Source organism: Heterodontus francisci, chromosome 12, assembly GCF_036365525.1.
Source record: "Heterodontus francisci isolate sHetFra1 chromosome 12, sHetFra1.hap1, whole genome shotgun sequence".
NCBI classification, from domain to species: Eukaryota; Metazoa; Chordata; class Chondrichthyes; order Heterodontiformes; family Heterodontidae; genus Heterodontus; species Heterodontus francisci.
Window position 1 is genome coordinate 33,643,756 of NC_090382.1, and position 19,151 is coordinate 33,662,906.

At 43.9% G+C, this 19,151-nt stretch overlaps 1 protein-coding gene across 1 annotated transcript in view; it reads right to left on the reverse strand.

Annotated features, from left to right (window-relative positions):
- LOC137375563 (shootin-1-like) overlaps positions 1-19,151 on the reverse strand; it is a 136,079-nt gene that overhangs the window by 97,301 nt on the left and 19,627 nt on the right. Inside the window, exon 2 of the mRNA XM_068042914.1 lies at positions 17,907-17,967. Coding sequence (XP_067899015.1) covers positions 17,907-17,967 — 61 coding nt within the window. The remainder of the gene's footprint in view (positions 1-17,906; positions 17,968-19,151) is intronic.

Below are 19,151 nucleotides of genomic sequence, written 5' to 3' on the forward strand. Positions count from 1 at the left end.
CTCACACGCGTTTAAAAAAACACACTGACGCAAATGGGAATGCACAGGTGTCACATCAATATAAATATGTCTTGCACTAAATGTTCATGTGTCCTATTTTCTGTGTGAATGATGTGTGTCAGCATGTAGCGTCAATGTCGCATCCCTTGCACCTTTGGCCCTTCAGGAAAGCTAATGTATGCAATAAAATCATTGCAATACCAGCATAACTCAGGAGTGTCTCAACAGATGCAGTGATGTGGACATTGGCTCAGTCAGCTGCTGCCTCAAATGGTTTACACAGGGATGCTGCAGATGTGGACTGGTGCACAGCAGGTGAGCGAGGGTGATATGTGGCTTGCAGAGCTCATCTGTAGAGCAGACAGCCTTTGTCTGATAAGCGACTGCCATACATCCCTAGCTCACTGCTAGCCCTGCGTGCAGAGCCTGGGTGCCATCTGCCCTCTCATGCGCCTTTCCTGTTGTAGGCCCTCAGCATCCTCATAGTCAGAGGAGGAATCCTGCTGATGTCTCTCCTCATCATGCCAGGCCTGCCCCCTATTGGGTGCGTAGTCGTGCAGAGCACAGAGAGCAAGAAAGAAGAGCTGGCCTTTTCAGCCTGTAGTACAAGGTATCACCCTATCCATCAGGCATTGGGAGCGCGTTTGAGCATGCAGATCGCCTGCTCAATGCCAGATCTTAAAGCTCAGTGGATAATGTTGTGTCTCTCCTCTGCACCAGTGGTGTCAGGAGCCATGTCTGCAAGAGATAGCCCTTGTCTCCAAGAAGCCACTACTGCATCTGAGCCAGTTCAGTGAATAGCAGTGGCAACTGGGACTGGCACAGGACCCACATATAGTGGCAGCTGCCAGGGAAGCAGGCACAGATTTGCATGAAGCATTTCCGGTGCTAAATACCAGCTGCACCTAGATTGAGATGAATCCTTTAATGGTAATGTTTGTAGGTGGTGGCCTGGCGGGCGGCCTGATGGCCACATGTGTGCAGTCTATGACCCTTTGCACCAGTGGGAATCCCGTGATGGATCCGAAACAGGTGGCCCTCTGGGCCTGGCTCTCCGGCTTCGTCGTGAAGCAGACAGTCACCAGCCCTCAGGTACAGGGCGTCGGTGACCTCCCTGATGCAGCAGAACACTGCTGACTGACCCACAAAGGTCTCCGGTGGGCCCCTGAAATGATGCAGAGGTGTAAATTTGTGAGCTGCTGTCACTTTGAGGGTCACAGGCATAGGATGTCCACCGAAGCTCCTGGGCTGCAGGTCATTCAGCAGGGCACAGATGTCACTGCCTCTCTCGATATCCTTAGTCGCTTCTGACACTGGCGCTCTAACATCTGCAGGAGTCATGTGGGACCTGTAGATGCACTGTGATCTGTAGTGGCAAGCTCTCCTTGGGTGCTGCTGCTCATGACTGGGGCCTCCATGTGTGCTGCAACTACCTGTAGGTTTTGCCTGTGGTGCATACAAGTCCTCACAAGAAACGGATCAATTAATATAGGGTGAACCATCCCCATCTCCAAGTTGCAATTAAACTGGGTTCTTTTACTTCTTCGAAGGTTCCTGACCGGGTGAGATTGATGAGTGGTACATCAGGTGCTTTCATGCAGCAGCTATTTGGCATGGCATTGCCTGTCTTGGCTCCCACTAAGAGTGGCACTGCATAATCACATGGAGATTGTACAAGCTGCATCGAATGGCCCACCAGACACTAGTTTCACACGCCTACCATTTCTGACACTCTCCCCACATACAGGGTGACTTGAGTGTCATTGCTCCTTCATTGACAGAGGCAATCAGTGGCACAGAGGTGCCAACCATTATGGAGGGCAGAATTGCAGTGGCTCCCTACATGTTTGCAGATGAGCCCCTTGTAATTCCACCCCCACCTTACGAATGCAGATTGAGACCCCTGTAATCCCCTCCTTCCAGTATGCAGAGTTGAGACCCCGGAATATCTGGACTTGTCTTCACTATCGAACTCCTGTTTCTGGTGTCCCATCGGCTTTCCTGTTCGTGAATGGGACGGCATGTGATGGCCGCCCATGCAATGAAAAATGTGGAGGTCTGGAGTGAGAGGAAACAGGCTGCATAATCAGGAGAGGTAGGTAGCACTTTACATACAGTAATTGGGGTGCCGCCACCGAGTGGCGGGGGGGGGGGGGGGCGGGGTCGCACCGAGGACCCCCCACCGCCGCTACCTTCTCGACGTCGGGGGTCGAGGTGGGCTTCTCCTGGCAGAATTTTACGGGCCCCTCCCCAGCATTACCCACAGCATCGAGGGGCTGGTAAAATTCAGCCGGTCTCTCCATTTCTTACCTTACTGCAGAGACAGATCTAGCACAATCTCTCTGGTTAAACTCCCTGATTGACTACCAGTTAAATAGCATTAGCCACAAAGATACCATTCCCATTGCTCTGAAGATATATCAGAACTAAACCCATTTAAGAACAATCTCCTGTAAGGACACTAGATTTGACTGTCATTTGCTGTGTTCAAACACAAACCGTGCTTGTAGACAAAGCCTGAACTTTGTGTGGCAGTACATTTAAATTGAATAGCTCAATTATTTTAAAGTATAAACTATTAAAGCTATTACTGTTGAGATGCCTTTCAAATATAATGACGTCACTCAGCTTGTCCGTTCCAGACTGAGATGCTAAGTCAATCAAACTGAATATAATATCTAAACAAAATTTCGTCAAGCAATGCTTTTAAGGAATAATATACATCTGAAGTGAGCTGTTCTGCATCCCAAACTGTGACGTATATTCCTGTGACAGGCAGCAACAATCAATGTTAACCCTATGTGTCTACTATGAGCAGAAAAAAAGCAAGTCAAGCCTTTTGTTTCACAGATTGGTGTTGAGACATCTCTTGTTGGGTCTGTCATGACAGCCAATGAATTCATCAACATTCCCAGCCAGCAAACCTTCAACATTAACATTTCATACGCCAGTCACCACACAAACTTGACCTAATTAGATTCTGAATAAGGTCCGTGACACCAACAGAGGAGCTCAGCCTATTCTCACTCAAAATGTGGATGAATAAGAATTGATTTGTGTAATAACCACCCCTCTGACACAAAAACAAGGGGAATCTTTTGAAGATGCACTTATTTTTTTTAAAAACTCTATCTTTCCAAATGAAGGAAAGCACAGGAATCGCTTTCCTTTTGGTGGAGGTTGGAAACCCTGCTTTCATCATAGCCTCATTAATTTAATTAGCAAAGGTATAAAGAACTGCTTGGTTTATTTAGAAGAGTTGTAAATAGTTACTTAACCATTCCATTTGATGTGTGTGTATATAAATTGCTTAATCTCAGACTTGCATAGCATCATTTGTATAATTTAATTTGGATTTATATGGAAAGCATCAATTTGTTTGGAAAACCACTTGTTATGGTAGTCTGAAAGCTGCATGAACTATTTTTGATTCATCTCAGAATTTATACATTTGAGTGTTTCTGGAGGTGTTGCTTTTGACACACAAGGTATTAAAAACATTAGCTTTGCTGCATAGGAATCTCTCAAAAGCTGCTGGAACAGGTGGGGAAGAGCCCAGAAATAAATCCTAGGTAAGGGAGAACGAAAAATGCTGGAAGTCAAAACAGCTGAATTCACTGTAGAACAACAAAAAACTTTGCTAAAGGAATTAACAGGGACAATTGCACTAAATAAGACCCCTTTCTTATAAGGGTAAGTAATCAGTTTTGGCCATCTCCTTTGTCTTTAAGATTAGGTTCTACTCATTGCACTTTTAGCATTTCCAGATTATGGTGCTTTAGTTTGCTGATGAAGTAATTAGAAAACTTTAGACTGCAAAACTCTGGTCTCTGTAGTAATAGGACTTATTCCTCCTAACTTGCAATAGAATTTTGCATGCAAAAAGTTATAATTATCCAAGCATTTGAATTAAGCAAATAACACAGCAACATGGGCATTAAGTGGCAGAAAACTAATTGAATTAAGGGGAGTAGACTAATCCCAATGTTGGAGAACTTGGTATTATGGTCAGGAATTATATTAAATCAATTGAACAGTTTCTTGCATAATTAGGAACATTTCATACATCTATCAAATTCCACTGTGGGAACCGGTATTGAGAGAAAAGATGACACTGAAGAAACCTGAAACTGTAACACATAGAGTCAGAGATCCAAGCACCTATATCAGACTCAGATCAGAACTCATATCAATGGAGATGGCACTGATGACTGGTACCAGCAGGTACTTGTTCTTTTTGGAATCTGGTTAAGCAAAGACACACATCAGGAGTGTGATGGAATACTCCACACTTTCTTGATTGAGTGAAGCTCCAACAGCATCCAAGACAAAGCAGTCTGCTTGATCAGCACTCTATCGACCAACTTAAACATTCACTCCCTCCACCATTGGTACATAGTGGCAGCAGTGTGTACTATCCAAGCAATGCACTGCAGCAACTTGCCAAGACTCCTTCAACAGCACCTTCCAAACACGTGACCTCTACAACCTAGAAGGACAAGGGCGGCAGACACATGGGAACACCACCAGCTGCAAGTTCCCCTCCAAGTCACGCACCATCCTGGCTTAGAACTATATCGCCATTCCTTCACTTCACTGGATCAAAATCCTGGAACTCCCTTCCTAACAGCAGTACAAGAAGACGGCTCACCACCACCACCTCGAGGGAAATTAGGGATGGGCAAAAAACGGCTGCGTTTGCTGACCACGCAACCACTAGGTGGCGCAGTATTTGCACATGTGCAAATGCAGCCTCATGCACTAACCAGGTCCCTGTCTGCACTGTTTTTGGCAGCTGCCAGTAGTAAAGGTGGCGCTGCTCGATTTATCACAAACAAAAACAAATGAACCCCAAATGCCCACAGTGGCTGTGATCGCTGCCTCCATCCCACCCCCAGCAATACTCTGCTGCCTCCTGCCATCATGCTTCTCTTCGCTACTGCCTCCCGCGCCCATCTACTCACCACTTGCTCCAGGCCTCGCCACTTCTTTCCCCTCGGCCACTCGCTCCCTGCTTCACCCCCAACCCCCGACCTGTGGGCCACTTGCTCCTGGCCTTGCCGCTTCATCCCCTCTGCTCCCCTCCCCTGACTATCTTGCCACTCTCTTTCTCCCCCACATTCCCCATGCGGGGAAGAAAGGCGATGATTGCGGGAGGGATTGGGGAAGCAGAGCAGAGGGGATGAAACGGCGAGGCCGGGAGCAAGTGGCCCACGGGTAGTTGGGAGTGCGGGTGAAGTGGGGAGTGAGTGGCGAGGTGGGGAGCGAGTGGCCGACAGGGCGGTGGGGCTGAAGCGGGGATCGAGTGGCTGAGGGAGGAGATGTGGCGAGGCGTGAAGTGAGCATCGAGCAGATGTTGCAGTACGTGATGTTTTCGAGCGCATGCATGAATTAATCCTGGCAAGCCGGGTGCTGACACAGGCTACACATGCACAGCACCATACTGACATCAAGAGTCCGTTCTGTGCATGAATGAAGCTGGGAGTGCTTTGATGATGTCGGCACTGGGCTGCATTGTCAGGAGTCACTTTGGGGAAAAAAATTGGGCCTTGCCAGTGATGCTCATATCCCAAGAATGCATTCCTTTAAAAAAGGAGATTGATTACTCAGAATCTTTACATAAGCTTCACAAACATGACATGAAACAGAGCATCACTGTTGTCTGGTGTCAAACTAAGCGCCTTTGGATGAGACATTCAACCAAGGTCTGTTCAGGTGGGCATATTGGGAAGATAGTAAATGTTGGTATTCTGGTAGGATGGTTAAATGGTCTGAGATAGAGACTCTCTATTTGAGGTATGGAAAAATAATAGTGGATGTCCCTCGCATGGGGGCCTCAGGCTTGCCTTCTGTTTTGTTCCAGGTGTTTGGTCTTTGAGCTGAGTCTTGTATCATGACTCTTCCCATGCTTCCACACATGCACCTCCTTAGAGCTCTGTGCCTCTCACTCTTGCTAGTGTTGTTTCAAACTACACATGTGTGATTCTGATGTTTTGAAGTAAGGATCAAAGGAAAAAAACTAATATTTAGAGAGAGTGAGAAGAGAGGAATTAAAACTGGAAAAGAAAGCAGAGGTGAACAAGAAACTTTCATAGATCATACAGAGATACAGCACTGAAACTGGCCCTTCGGCCCACCAAGTCTGTGCCGACAAACAACCACCCATTTATACTAATCCTACATTAATCCCATGTTCCCTACCACGTCCCCACCATTCTCCTACCACCTACCTACACTAGGGGCAATTTATAATGGCCAATTTACCTATCAACCTGCAAGTCTTTGGCTGTAGGAGGAAACCGGAGCACCCGGCGGAAACCCATGCGGTCACAGGGAGAACTTGCAAACTCTGCACAGGCAGTACCCAGAACCAAACCTGGGTCACTGGAGCTGTGAGGCTGCGGTGCTAACCACTGCACCACTGTGCTGCCCACTTTAAAAGAGCTTCCCAAATGGCACAGATGGTGAAGTGTTGGTGTCCCCGCTTAAAACCTTACCTCACATTTCTCTACCTGGCCTTCTCAATGCCATTGTGCAGACCTCACCATTTCCTCTTTATACTGATATCCTCATTAAAAAAAAAAATCATCCATGGAGAGTGCCACTAGTATTGTTACCATGTTGCAGAATTAAATGTTGGGGAAAAAGCATGGAAATGATTTGTATTAATGTTCCTTACCAAATGGGATAAAGCAGGTAGGCTTTGCACAATGAAGCATTACTCCAGGAAAGTTAGGCAGCAGTTCACTCATTAGCCAAAGTTGTTTCCTGGAAAATTACTCTAAATTATTTCAATGTATAATAGTTCTAATAAACAAGGCCTCAATGTTGTCTGTAAGATGCACACAGTGACAGACTCCTGCATTAGAATGCAACTCCCTTTGGTAAACCAGTTTTGAATTCTATCAGCACAGAGAAAGACCCTCAAACTAAATGCCAAGTAACCTTTAAGAATGACAGCTATTCCAAGATCAATGTGCAGTAGTCTTTATAACTGAATACCCTTCAATTCTAACTGTGGTGCCTGGAACAGATCCCCATGACTCTCTGTGGCAACTCTGAAATTGCTTGTGGCTGTCTACTTTCTGAAAGATAGCACATTCTGCTTTATTTATATAATTTATATGACAAAATACAGAAAATTGATTCTATTACACTTCAGTATCTTTGCTGGAAAATAAAACTATCTAAACATAGAAAGTTTAAGGCACAGAAAGAGGCCACTTGGCCCATCGTGTCTGTGCCGGCCGAAAAACAATCCACCTATTCTAATCCCACCTTCCAGCATTTGGTCCATAGCCCTGCAGCTTACAGCAATTGAGACCCCTTATCCAGACTCCTTTTGAATGAGTTGAGGGTTTCTGCCTCAACTACCCTTTCAGGCAGTGAGTTCCAGACCCCCACCACCCTCTGGGTGAAAAGGTTTTTCCTCGTCTCCCCTCTAATTTTTCTACCAATCTCTTTAAATCTATGCCCCCTCATCCTTGACCTCTCTGCTAAGGTGAATAGACCCTTCACCTCTACTCTATCCAAGCCCCTCAAAATTTTGTACATTTCAATCAGATCTCTCTTCAGCCTTCTCTGTTCCTAGGAGAACAACCCCAGCCTATCCAATCTTTCCTCATAGTTGCATTTTTCTAGTCCTGGCAACATCCTCGTAAATCTCTTCTGTACCCTCTCTAGTGCTAGTACATCCTTTCTGTAATGAGGTGACCAGAACTGCACACAGTACTCAAGTTGTGGCCTAACCAATGAGTTATACAGTTCTATCATAACCTCCCTGCTCTTATATTCTATACCTCAGCTAATAAAGGAAAGGATTCCATATGCCTTCTTAACCACCTTATCGACCTGTCCTGCGACCTTCAGGGATCTGTGAACATTCACTCCAAGGTCCCTTGCTTTCTCTACACTTCTCAGTATTTACCCATTAATTGTGTATTCCTTTGCCTTGTTTGACCTCCCCAAATACATCACCTCATACTTCTCCAGGTTGAATTCCATTTGTCACTTTTCTGCCCATCTGACCAGACCATCAATATCTGCCTGCAGCCTACAGCTATCCTCCTCACTATCTACCACACAGCCAATCTTTGTCGTCTGCAAACTTCTTGATCATGCCCCCTACATTTACATCCAAATTGTTAATATATACCACAAAAAGCAGGGGACCCAGTACTGAGCCCTGCTGAACGCCACCTGAAACAGCATTCCCCACCTCCCCCCACCCCCCCCCCAGTCATTAAAACACCCATCAACAATTACCCTTTGTTTCCTGCCACTGAGCCAATTTTGAATCCACCTTGCTGCATTTCCCTGGATCCCATGGGATTTTATTTTTTTAACCAGTCTGCAATGTGGGACCTTGTCAAAAGCCTCGCTAAAATCCATGTAGACCACATCAACTGCACTACCCTCATCTGTCTGTCTTGTTACTACTTCAAAAAAATTTAATCAAGTTGATTAAACAAGAGCTTCCCTTAACAAATCCATGCTGACTATCCTTGATTAACCTGTGCCTTTCTAAGTGAGAGTTTTTTTCCTGTCTCTAAGAATAGATTCCAATAATTTGCCCTCTACTGAGGTTAGACTGACTGACCTGTAATTATTTAGTCTATCCTTCACTCCCTCTTTAAACAGAGTTACAACGTTAGCAGTTCTCCAATCCTCTGGCACCACACCTGTATCCAGTGAGGACTGGAAAATGATGGTCAGACCCTCTGCTATTTCTTCTCTTGCTTCTTTCAACAGTCTAGGATACATTTCATCTGGTCCTGGTGATTTATCAACTTTCAAGGATGCTAATCCCATTAATAATTCCTCTCTCCCTTTGTTTATCACATCCAATACTTCACGCTCCTCCTTCTTAACTACAATATCTGCATCGTCCCCTCTCTTGTGAAGACAGACGGAAAGTATTCATTAAGAACCATACCAACATCTTCTGCCCCTACACACAGGTTACCTTTTTGGTCTTTTATGGGCCCTACTCTCCTTAGTTATCCTCTTACTCGTAATGTATTGATAAAAACATCTTTGGGTTCACCTTGATTTTAATTGCCAATATTCTTTCATGCCCTCTCTTTGCTTTCCTAATTTCTTTTTTGATTTCACCCCTTCACTTTCTATACTCATCTCGGCTTTCTGTAGTATTGAGTTCTCTGTGTCGGACATAAGCTTTCCTTTTCTGCCTTATCTTACCCTGTAGGCTCCTTGACATCCATGGCGCCCTAGATTTGGCCATCTCACCCTTTTTCTTTGTGGGAACATGTTTACTCTAAACCCTTTGAATGCCTCCCACTGTTCTGACACTGATTTACCTTCAAGTAGCTGTTTCCAGTCCACTTTTGCTAAATTACTTCTCAGCTTAGTAAAATTGGCCTTGCCCCAATTGAGAATTCTAACTCCTGTTCTATCTCTGTCCTTTTCCAGAATTATGATCACTACCACCAAAATGCTGTCCCACTGCTACCCCTTCCACCTGCCCATCTTCATTTCCTAAAACTAAGTCTAAAACTGCACCATCTCTTGTTGGAATTGCGACATACTGGGCAAAAAAGCTCTCCTGAATGCACCTCAAGAATTCTGGTCCCTCAATTCCTTTTACTATTGGGGTAGTTAAAATCCCCTAATATTACTGCCCTATTGTTCTTGCACTTCTCCGAGATTTGCCTACATATCTGCTCTTCTATCTCCCTCTGACTGTTTGGGGTCTATAATACACTCCCAGAAGTGTGATTGCCCCTTTTTTGTTCCTTAGCTAAATCCATATGGCCTCATTTGACGAACCTTCTAACATATCATCCCTCCTCACAGCTGTAATAGTTTCCTTGTCCGAAATTGCCACTCCCCCTCCTTTCTTATCCCCCTCCCTGTCGCGTCTGAAAATCCTGTAACCAGGAACGTTGAGCTGCCATTCCTGTCCCTCCTTTAAGCCATGTTTCTGTAATAGCTATGATATCATACTGCCACGTGTCTATCTGTGCCCTCAGCTCATCTGCTTTATCTGTTATACTCCTTGCATTGAAATAGATATCCTTGAGCACTGCTAAACTTTTTTTTTATTTTCTAACCTTTGTTTCCTCTGTCTTCCAGACTGATCCATTAATTTTCTGCCTTCCATTTTCATTTCTGATTTTATCTCATCTGAGTCTACCCTCCGGTCCCCATCCCCCTGCCAAACTAGTTTAAACCCTCCCCCAACTGCACTAGCAAAATGTCCCACAAGGAACTCAGTCCCAACTCTGTTCATGTGCAATGCGTCCAGACTGTACAGGTCCCATCTCCCCCAGAGCTGGTCCCAATGTCCCAGGAATCTAAAGCCCGCCCTCCTGCACCATCTTTCCAGCCACGCATTCATCTGTCTTATCCTTCTATTTCTATACTCATTTGCATGCGGCACTGGGATTAATCTGGAGATTACTACTTTTGAGGTCCTGCTTGCTAATTTCTTACTTAGTTCCCTAAATTCTGACTACAGGACCACATCCTTCTTTCTACCTATGTCGTTGGTTCTGATGTGGGCCTCCCCCTTCAGGATCCTCTGCAGCCACTCAGTGACATCCTTGACCCTGGCACCAGGATGGCAACACATCATCCTGGATTCACGTCTGCAGCCACAGAAATGCCTGTCTGTTCCTCTGACTATTGAATCACCTATCATTATGGCTCTTCCAGTCTTCCCTGTACCCCCCTGTGCAGCTGAGCCACCCGTGGTGCCATGGACTTGGCTCTGGCTGCATCCCCCAGATGAAGCATCAATTTCCTCAGTATTCAGAACTGAGTACCTGTTGGAGAGTGCGATGCACTCAGGGGTCTCTTGCCCTACCTGCCTGATTCTTTTTGACTTCCTGGTCACCTATTCGCTCTCTCCCTGCATACTCTTAAGTTGTGGGGTGACCATATCTATAAACGTGCTATCCACGTAGCTCTCGTCCTCATGAATGCACCGAAGTGTCACCAGCTGCCGCTCAAGTTCCAAAGCCCAGAGTTCAAGCTGTCACAATTGACAACACTTCCTGCACAAATACTTCTCCAGGATACGGGAAGTATCCTAGAGCTCCCACATAGCACAGGAGGTGCACTCGAGGTTGAAGCACCCCTGCCATTCCTTTATTAGTTCACTCTTTGTTACTGCTAAAACAAAAACCTTACCAATACTACAACATTTTAGAATTATTAATAAAGCCTTACTAGTACTGATAAATCCTAATAAATATCAATACAGGTCACTAGTTAAAATAAACTTTACTCAAAAAAAAATACTCACCAGCTACTCACTTGTTCCTTATTAATAATAATATTTTACTTGTTTTTAGTCTGCCAGTTGTTGAGATGCTATAACTCAGCTATTTACACACGCACACTAACAGTAGCGTACTTAGCCAGCTATTTACTGATACTCCCTAACAGCAGGTACTCACCAACCAATCACCTGACAGCTTTCCTGTGTTGTCGCTGTTCATTTTGTTTTCAAACTCACGCGCGCCAGGACTCCTCTCCGCTGCTCTCCCGGAGGGTAAGTGCTGTAAGCCGCGATCCTTGGGCTGTGTTTATTAGTTCCTTGCTCCTTGTTCTTCCCGCAGGTCCACTCCTCTCCCAGAAGGTAAGTGCTTCAGCTGCGATCCTCAGGCTGTATTTATTGGCTCCCTGCTGTGTGTTCTTCCCATAGGTCCACTCCTCTCCGCTGCTCTCCCAATGGCTGATAAATTTATATACAATGATTATAGATTCTTTAAATGATGCACACTGACATAGATAGTGATGTCCTCTGTATTGTTGACTGCCCTGACACTGTGCCAGTCAGCATGCAACAAATAGACAGGAGCTGGAGGAGACAATGGGGAGGGGTTTCCTTGTGAACTGTGTGTAACGAAATCGTAAATGTGTTCTCTATAAATGGCTTTCCGAATTGCGATATGTAAAGCTTGAAATTGCACTGTGGGATAATGTCTGAAATTTCTCTTTCTATTTTAGTGGAGGTTATTTGAACTCCGATAGCCAGGCAGAGTCTAGTCTTTATATACTTCAGCTTTTATTTAGAGGAATATACATAGCATTATTGTACACCTGCAACCAACAACCACACTTCCAGTCTTCTCCTATATGTATTATATAATATGAGCACAGGTGAGTCCCTAATTAATACCCACCACCTGAATACAATTAACCCCCAATTGATGAACAATTAACCCAGGCATCAACATGTTAAAAGTAAATGGGATAATTTCAAGCTGGAGCACCCATTTATCCCCCTGATGTGACATTGTCAAGTTCCACTCGAGAGACATCATAAATAGGGAGTATTGCACCGTCTACATTAGCAGTGTTATACTGGGAATAGCTCTACAGAGAATATTGGCTGTTCCTGACCATCGAAAACCATTGTTTCCATCAGGTGTCTTGAACTCTTAGAAACTTCCTCATCCAGTTCTTTCCATATTCTACTTAGAATCAGGGGAGCCCACTATCTTCTCCACTGATGCTTGAACTCAACTGCATGACATTGAATCCTGAACAGTGTTTTTTTTTCTAGGTTCTGCCATTCCTCTATCTTTAAGTAGCCCAGACTTTATAATTTTTGCAGGACTCTATCAACAATGCACATCTATATATCACCCTGGAATGAAGTGTCCACGTGTACAATTTTAGACACAATACGTGGAATTCTGTTGGTATTTTGACTGTGTAATTAGGTCCAAGTGTTAAATGGTAGTGTTATTGCTGTGAACTATGGGTTCAATACAGCAGTAAATGCTTACCATTTCCAAACTAAAAACATAAATTCTTTGAGGGAGATTCCAGTTAAGTATCTGTGCCATTTTTTGGATCATTTTAAATCTCCAACCCACAAACAACAAAAGTTTAATTTAAAAAAAATCACTGGAAGATTTGCACTATGAAATGAATGTTTCAGGCTTATTGATGCACTGTCTATACATATTTTAAAAAAAATTGAATTCTGTTGTCGGTTCCCTTTTTGCAATTTCATTAGCCTGATAGCTGAAGCAGTGAAGCCTCATTTTCTGTCTTATGATTGATCTGTTAGCTGAAGCCAACACAGGAGCAATGATTGTTCTTCCGAATAGCTTCTATTAAAGAGAGAGTTTTTGCAGTGATGCCTTTGAGAACTAAGAACATAATTTTAAAAAGGATGAGAGTAGATACATATTTTTTCACATTTTAGAGATGTTTGGTTGGGCGTAATTTTTCTTTAGGAACATAAAAAAATTTGAAAGCCGTGGATTTGAGGATTTAGATGTAGATTTAGCTAGTGATTCATTCCTAGGGAACAGCTATTGGCCTTACCTCGCACTCGTTCTGTGGTGTACAATGAGTTCACCAGACTCTCCCTCATGAGATTCACGTCTGCTGTTGCTCTGATCACTCAGCCTGTGCATGTATCTAATCCGAAATAATTCTTTGGGTCTATGATTGTGTTGCAACATATCAAATTTTTATTTGGCAACTTGCTTTCTTAATATTTTTGCTAAATAAGTCTATTTGCTATCTTAATGCATTTTGCTAGGATGTCAAATGTTGCAGGGAGATTGAAACTTAAGGCCCTGCTCCTGAGCCTTTGGCACCACCAAGGCCCACTCCTTAAATTTAGGGCCTGCCAGGCCTTACTCCCTAATTTTAGGCCACTTTGGGTTTTTTCCCCCAAGCAATTGGCTGTTCCAAACTTTTCTTCCCAGGCTCCAGCCACTTTCAACCCTGGGCTCTGGCCGTTCCAGAAAGACTGATGAAAGAGAGAAAGAGAAGGCAAGAGACCTTATTAAAGGAACGTTCTGAAGAGATGCAGGGGTCAAATATGTAGGCAGCAGGGCCTGTGCAGCTAGAAGTGTGCCGCAGTTTGGGCATTTTGGTTTCTGCCTATGTTGGCCTTGTTTTCTTGGAAATATTCTGTCTTCTCTGCCAGTCAATGATTTTATTTCTGTGTGTTGCTTTAAACCTAGGAGCACATTTCAAATCACTGCTTCAATTCCTGAAGTCCTCCATATCACACTGAGCTCCAGAAACGTTGTCATTTTTGTACAGATAGTCCAGCTCTTTTGACATCCTTCAATTTTGCAAATTTATTACATAAACTGTATTAGCAAGCAAAATATCAATATGCTCATCATAGTTAAAATGTGGTCTGCTTGTGTAACTTTCTATAGTTAGCACTTTCTGCTTTAAACCACCAGATTAAGTGCTGTTCATTTTCAGTTAAGCACCTTCTTATTAAAGCAATTAATTCGGGATCATTTCAATTAATTTCCCAATAGACAGAATAACTTATCACCAGCGGTCAGTTCTAAAACAATGCATCATCACAATATTGTTTATTGGCCAGGCAACACGAAGTTACCACAAAGTATCTTCACATGCATATTCAAAGTGGACAGCTGTATGATTTCATTTGATTTGACTTAATTTCAATAATTGTGCCACAAGAAGACAAGAAATAGAAGCAGGTGTACACAGAGGGTGGTGAGTGCCTGGAACTTGTTGCCAGGGGAGGTGGTGGAAGCAGATACGATAGCGACGTTTAAGAGACATCTTGACAAATACATGAATAGGAAGGGAATAGAGGGGTATGGGCCCCGGAAGTGCAGAAGGTGTTAGTTTAGGCAGGCATCAAGATTGGCGCAGTCTTGGAGGGCCGAATGGCCTGTTCCTGTGCTGTACTGTTCTTTGTTCTTTGTGTAGATCATATGGCCCATTGAGCCTGTTCTGCCATTCAATACGATCATGGCTGATCTTGGGTTTCAACTCTACTTTCCTGCCCACTTGCCATATCCCTTGATTCCCTGAAGGACCAAAAATCTGTCTGTCCCAGCCTTAAATATATTTAACGATGGGGTGTCCACAACCCTCTGGGGTAGAGAATTCCAAAAATTCACAACCCTTTGAATGAAGTAATTTCTCCTCATCTCAATCCTAAAGGATCAGCCCCTTATCCTGAGACTGTGCCTCTGTTTTAGATTTCTCAACCAGTGGAAACAAACTCTGTGTCTACTCTATCCAGCCCCTTTAGAATCTTATGTTTCAATGAGATCACCTCATTCTTCTAGAATTCCAGAGAATATAGGCCGTGTTGCCTGAAGAAGAATTGGATTAACTTTAATTGGTTCAGCTTGTGTCTCCTGATAATCTAACATTAAACTTGCTCTTCTTCCCCCTAACCTCATGAAGGAAGACTTAGGAACACAGGAACAGGAGTGAGCCATTGCCCTTACCTAACAAAAATCTATAGATGTCAGTCCTAAAAATTTCAACATCTACAGCCTTTTGTGGGAAGAGAGTGGATTTCTATTAGACTTTGTGTAAACTTATTGTAAATTGTAGAGTGACAATTTAGTAGTGCTACAGAGAGATGGGATTTAGCCTTCACCTACTGAGATGCTAATCTTGGTTATGTCCCTCTGGGTTGGTGTTGATGCACAGCTCCCCACTGTGAAGGAAGGAAATTCATTACCAGGCACCCACAACTCAGTGATTTAGTTGGAGAGTACAGAGGCAAATAGCTATCGGTGAGGGAGGAGATTCCCAACAAAAGGAGAAGGAAAGAATATAACTCAAATATGTTAAATCTTATTCTCACTTGAGAAAAAGTGTGTTCATTCCCAACTAATGACGTGAAAAGCAGCAAAGGTCTGAGTAATACAAGCCTCGTACAGCTCCTGTCAGAGCATCCAGTACTGAATTATTGACCTTGAGCTGAATTATTTACTAAAATAATGAAACACTCCCTTCTCTAATACAGTTACTCTGTTATTCCAAAAGCTGTTCAAATAATTTATTTATGAGCTGGGAGACTGAATCTGATAATATAACCTGAGTTTGATGACCCAAATTTGATAATCCAATTAGATGCTGATATCTTTCAGTCTTTTTCTGTTCAGTTTTGTTGGATTATAATTTCTGATTTATGTGGAATCTTTCATCACTGGCTTCTACAAGGATAAATTGACCTCCAGTCTATTTTCATTGTACCACAATACAGTTCTGTCTGTTCCGTGCTTCATTGTTTTTGCACCGTGCAATTGCATTAATGCAATGTAACTTATTCATCCCACTCCATTAGTAGCAGCGGATGCTGTTAACGACATTCCACCAAGGGGACAGAACCGTATTAATGCTGCTCCTGAGGTACAGTTTTAATGGGGCACTTTATTAATGCCTACCAAGCATTATTGCAGCAATGTAGCAATGGTTCACTAAGGCAACTTACAATAAGGGGGAGATGTTCATCCAATTTCCTCCAACAGATATCCTAGATAAATATTGTAAAACACCTAAATACAGCCGTTTCTCCAGGGTTCCACACAAGTTATGGTGGGATATTGGGAGAACCTAGTCGAAGTTATTTAAAAAAAACTCTTAGGCTCACAATAGTTAGGCATTCAAAATGGACTTTGCACAATACTTAGAGTCTATCCATCAAAGTGTAAAGAAAGCTTTTCCTTCTCTCCATTTCTATTGATGTTGTGCAAAAATCAATCTTTGAGTCAGTATTCCAATGGAATAAACTTATTCCTGATCCCTTCCATTATGTGAAATTTCCATGGACAAAGCTTCCATTGTATGGAATGAAAGTGGACCAAATCACTTCTCAATAATGCCCATTGTATGGAATCCCAATAAATTTAATCCCTTTCTGTAGATTGGAATTCCGATGGGCCAAATCTTTTTTTATTCACTGATAATGTGCAGCTTTTCCCTCCATCCCTGTGAGCAGGCACTTTTTTGTTCAATTATTTTTGCAGCAGCACAATTGAGAGGGAGCCAATGCCAGGTGAGTATTGAACTTATGACCATCACTCCACGGCATCTGAATATTGTTATAGATGATGCACATTTTTATTCCACCTTTTATAATATTGCATTGTCTTCAATTCATCCACCATTTAAAAAGTAACAATACAATGACAAAGAGGAATATTAAAGGGCCTGGGGAATGCATTGGAGTGTAGGATTAGCTTAAATTGTTCATGTGAAGAACACCGGTGCAGATTTGATGGCATGAATGGTCTTTTCTGTGCTGGAACATTCTGTGATACCATGAGAATGATTTTCTACAGGGGCTTTCTTCATTCTCTGCCTCAATTTTGGCAGAAGGTCAATAGAAACTCCAAGAAGCATAGTGTTTGGAAAACTCCGACGGAAACTCACCCCGATGTCTTTGTACGGTTTTGGAATGTAAACAGTAAAGGGTAGGGTGGGGGTAATTACATATCGAGATGCCCCTTGATGACTGGTAGCACAGCAAAGGAATAAACCAACTTGCCTTTCAATAGTAGACAGTAGTCTATAGTGGGGGAGCAGTGAATATTTGGTAATAAAATCTAAGGTAAATAAATGCATCTCACATTTTAAGCTTTCAGCATTATTATATTAACTGAGCCATTTTGGAATATTATAACTTAAATCAGAAATTATCATTGTCTTTCATTGCCAGGAGAATATAGCCAATGAATGCTCTGTACCATCAATGGCTCTCAAGGTATCAATGATGAAACATGTTCTCAACTAAACAAGTCAAAGCTGGCACTGTACTTCAATCTTGTTGAAGCTTATGGGATTGGGTGTCTTCTTATCTGTGAGCTCTGTGAACATGATTGAACAACTGGTGATGACTAAACAGAGCCTTTACTTATGAGTAGAATATCAATCAACCTATATGACCAAAGTGCCGCCTTCTCAGCAGCATTGTGTGTGGATTGTAAATGAACAGGTTATTGTGAAGTTGCAGTGTCGTCGGTAGCTGAAAAATGAGCAGTTTCCCTCACAGAATAGATTGCCTCACTGTCCCAAACTTCAGGATTATTTTTTACCATAGCAGAGTGACTGCTCAATGTCATGTCAACCACTGCAATTTCATTAAAGAATGATGAATATAGGAAGAGAAATAGACCTACCTCGCTTGATCTGTTTCAGCTGTCTCTCAGCCTCATCTCGTTCACGAGTGAGTCGCTTGCACTAAAGGGGAAAAAAAACAAATAAGGTTGTGCTTCAGTGACCAGGTCGTGCATTAACTAATTAAATTGATAGTAAGCACCGTCCTGCTTTTGACAGCCCTGCCTTACTTGAGCATGTTACAGTATATCTCTGAAGCCCACTCTGATCAAATATAGGCAGGGTGGGGTGGGCAGGGGTTGGAGTGGAAACTTACATAGTTTGTAATCTTTCCAACATGAAGGATGACAATCCTGACCCATTTATCAGGGTTCTTATCAAGGCATGAACACTCACTTTCTCAGTGCAAACTGAGAGTTTAACTTCCTGCGTCTGTGTGCGTATATACATTTGTTGGAACCTAATGTTTCTGTGTGTTTGTGTATGTTTCTGTGAGCTGTGAATATGCACACTTTGTGTACATGCTGGTTGAGGTTTACTGCTTGCGTGCCCACCAGACACTAAGGCTGGAATTTTACGCCCTCTCCCCCACCAACCCCCCCCTACCCCCACCACAGGAGCTGGGGGGTGGGTGGCTGTAAAATTGATTGGTAGGTGGGGGGTGCCATTCCTGATGCCGTCCTGCCCCTCTGCAACTTTACGAGGGGCAGTTGTAGTGGGAAATGACCCACCCACCGCAGGCCAATCAAGGCTCTTAAGGGGCCAATTAACTACCACTTAAGGGCCTCTTCCTGGCTCCACTGGTATTTTATCAGAGGCAGGCAGGTGATTCAGGCCCTCAGAACGCCTGGCGGTTGCCTTGTGGGCTGGGGGGGGTGGGGGTGTGCCCTCCTGATCGGGTACCTTGTGTCCCATGGAGGGCTGCCCCCGAAGCCCCAACCACCCCCACTGAAAGAAAGTCACCACCCCCAGAACTGACCACGACTCCTCCCCCACCCCCACCCCCTTGCCTCACTGGGGCCTGGCCGATTGATCCTGGCGAGGCCCCAAAAGCTTACCTGTCTTCCAGGGCTATTGTCCCTCTTACTGCTGTGGCTGGGTTGCAGTCCCAGCAGTGGCCACCGCTTCCGGTGGCACTGCTGGGACTGAGAGCTGAGTTCCCAGTGATCGGCCAGCAGCTCCGTTAGGCGGGAGTTCCTGTCTCAGAGGTGAAAGTCCCGCCCAAGGCCAATTAAGGGCCTGGGGAGCATAAAGTCCTGGCGTGGTTTCCCAGGCCCGGCAGAGGCAGGCTCACCCCTGACTTTTTG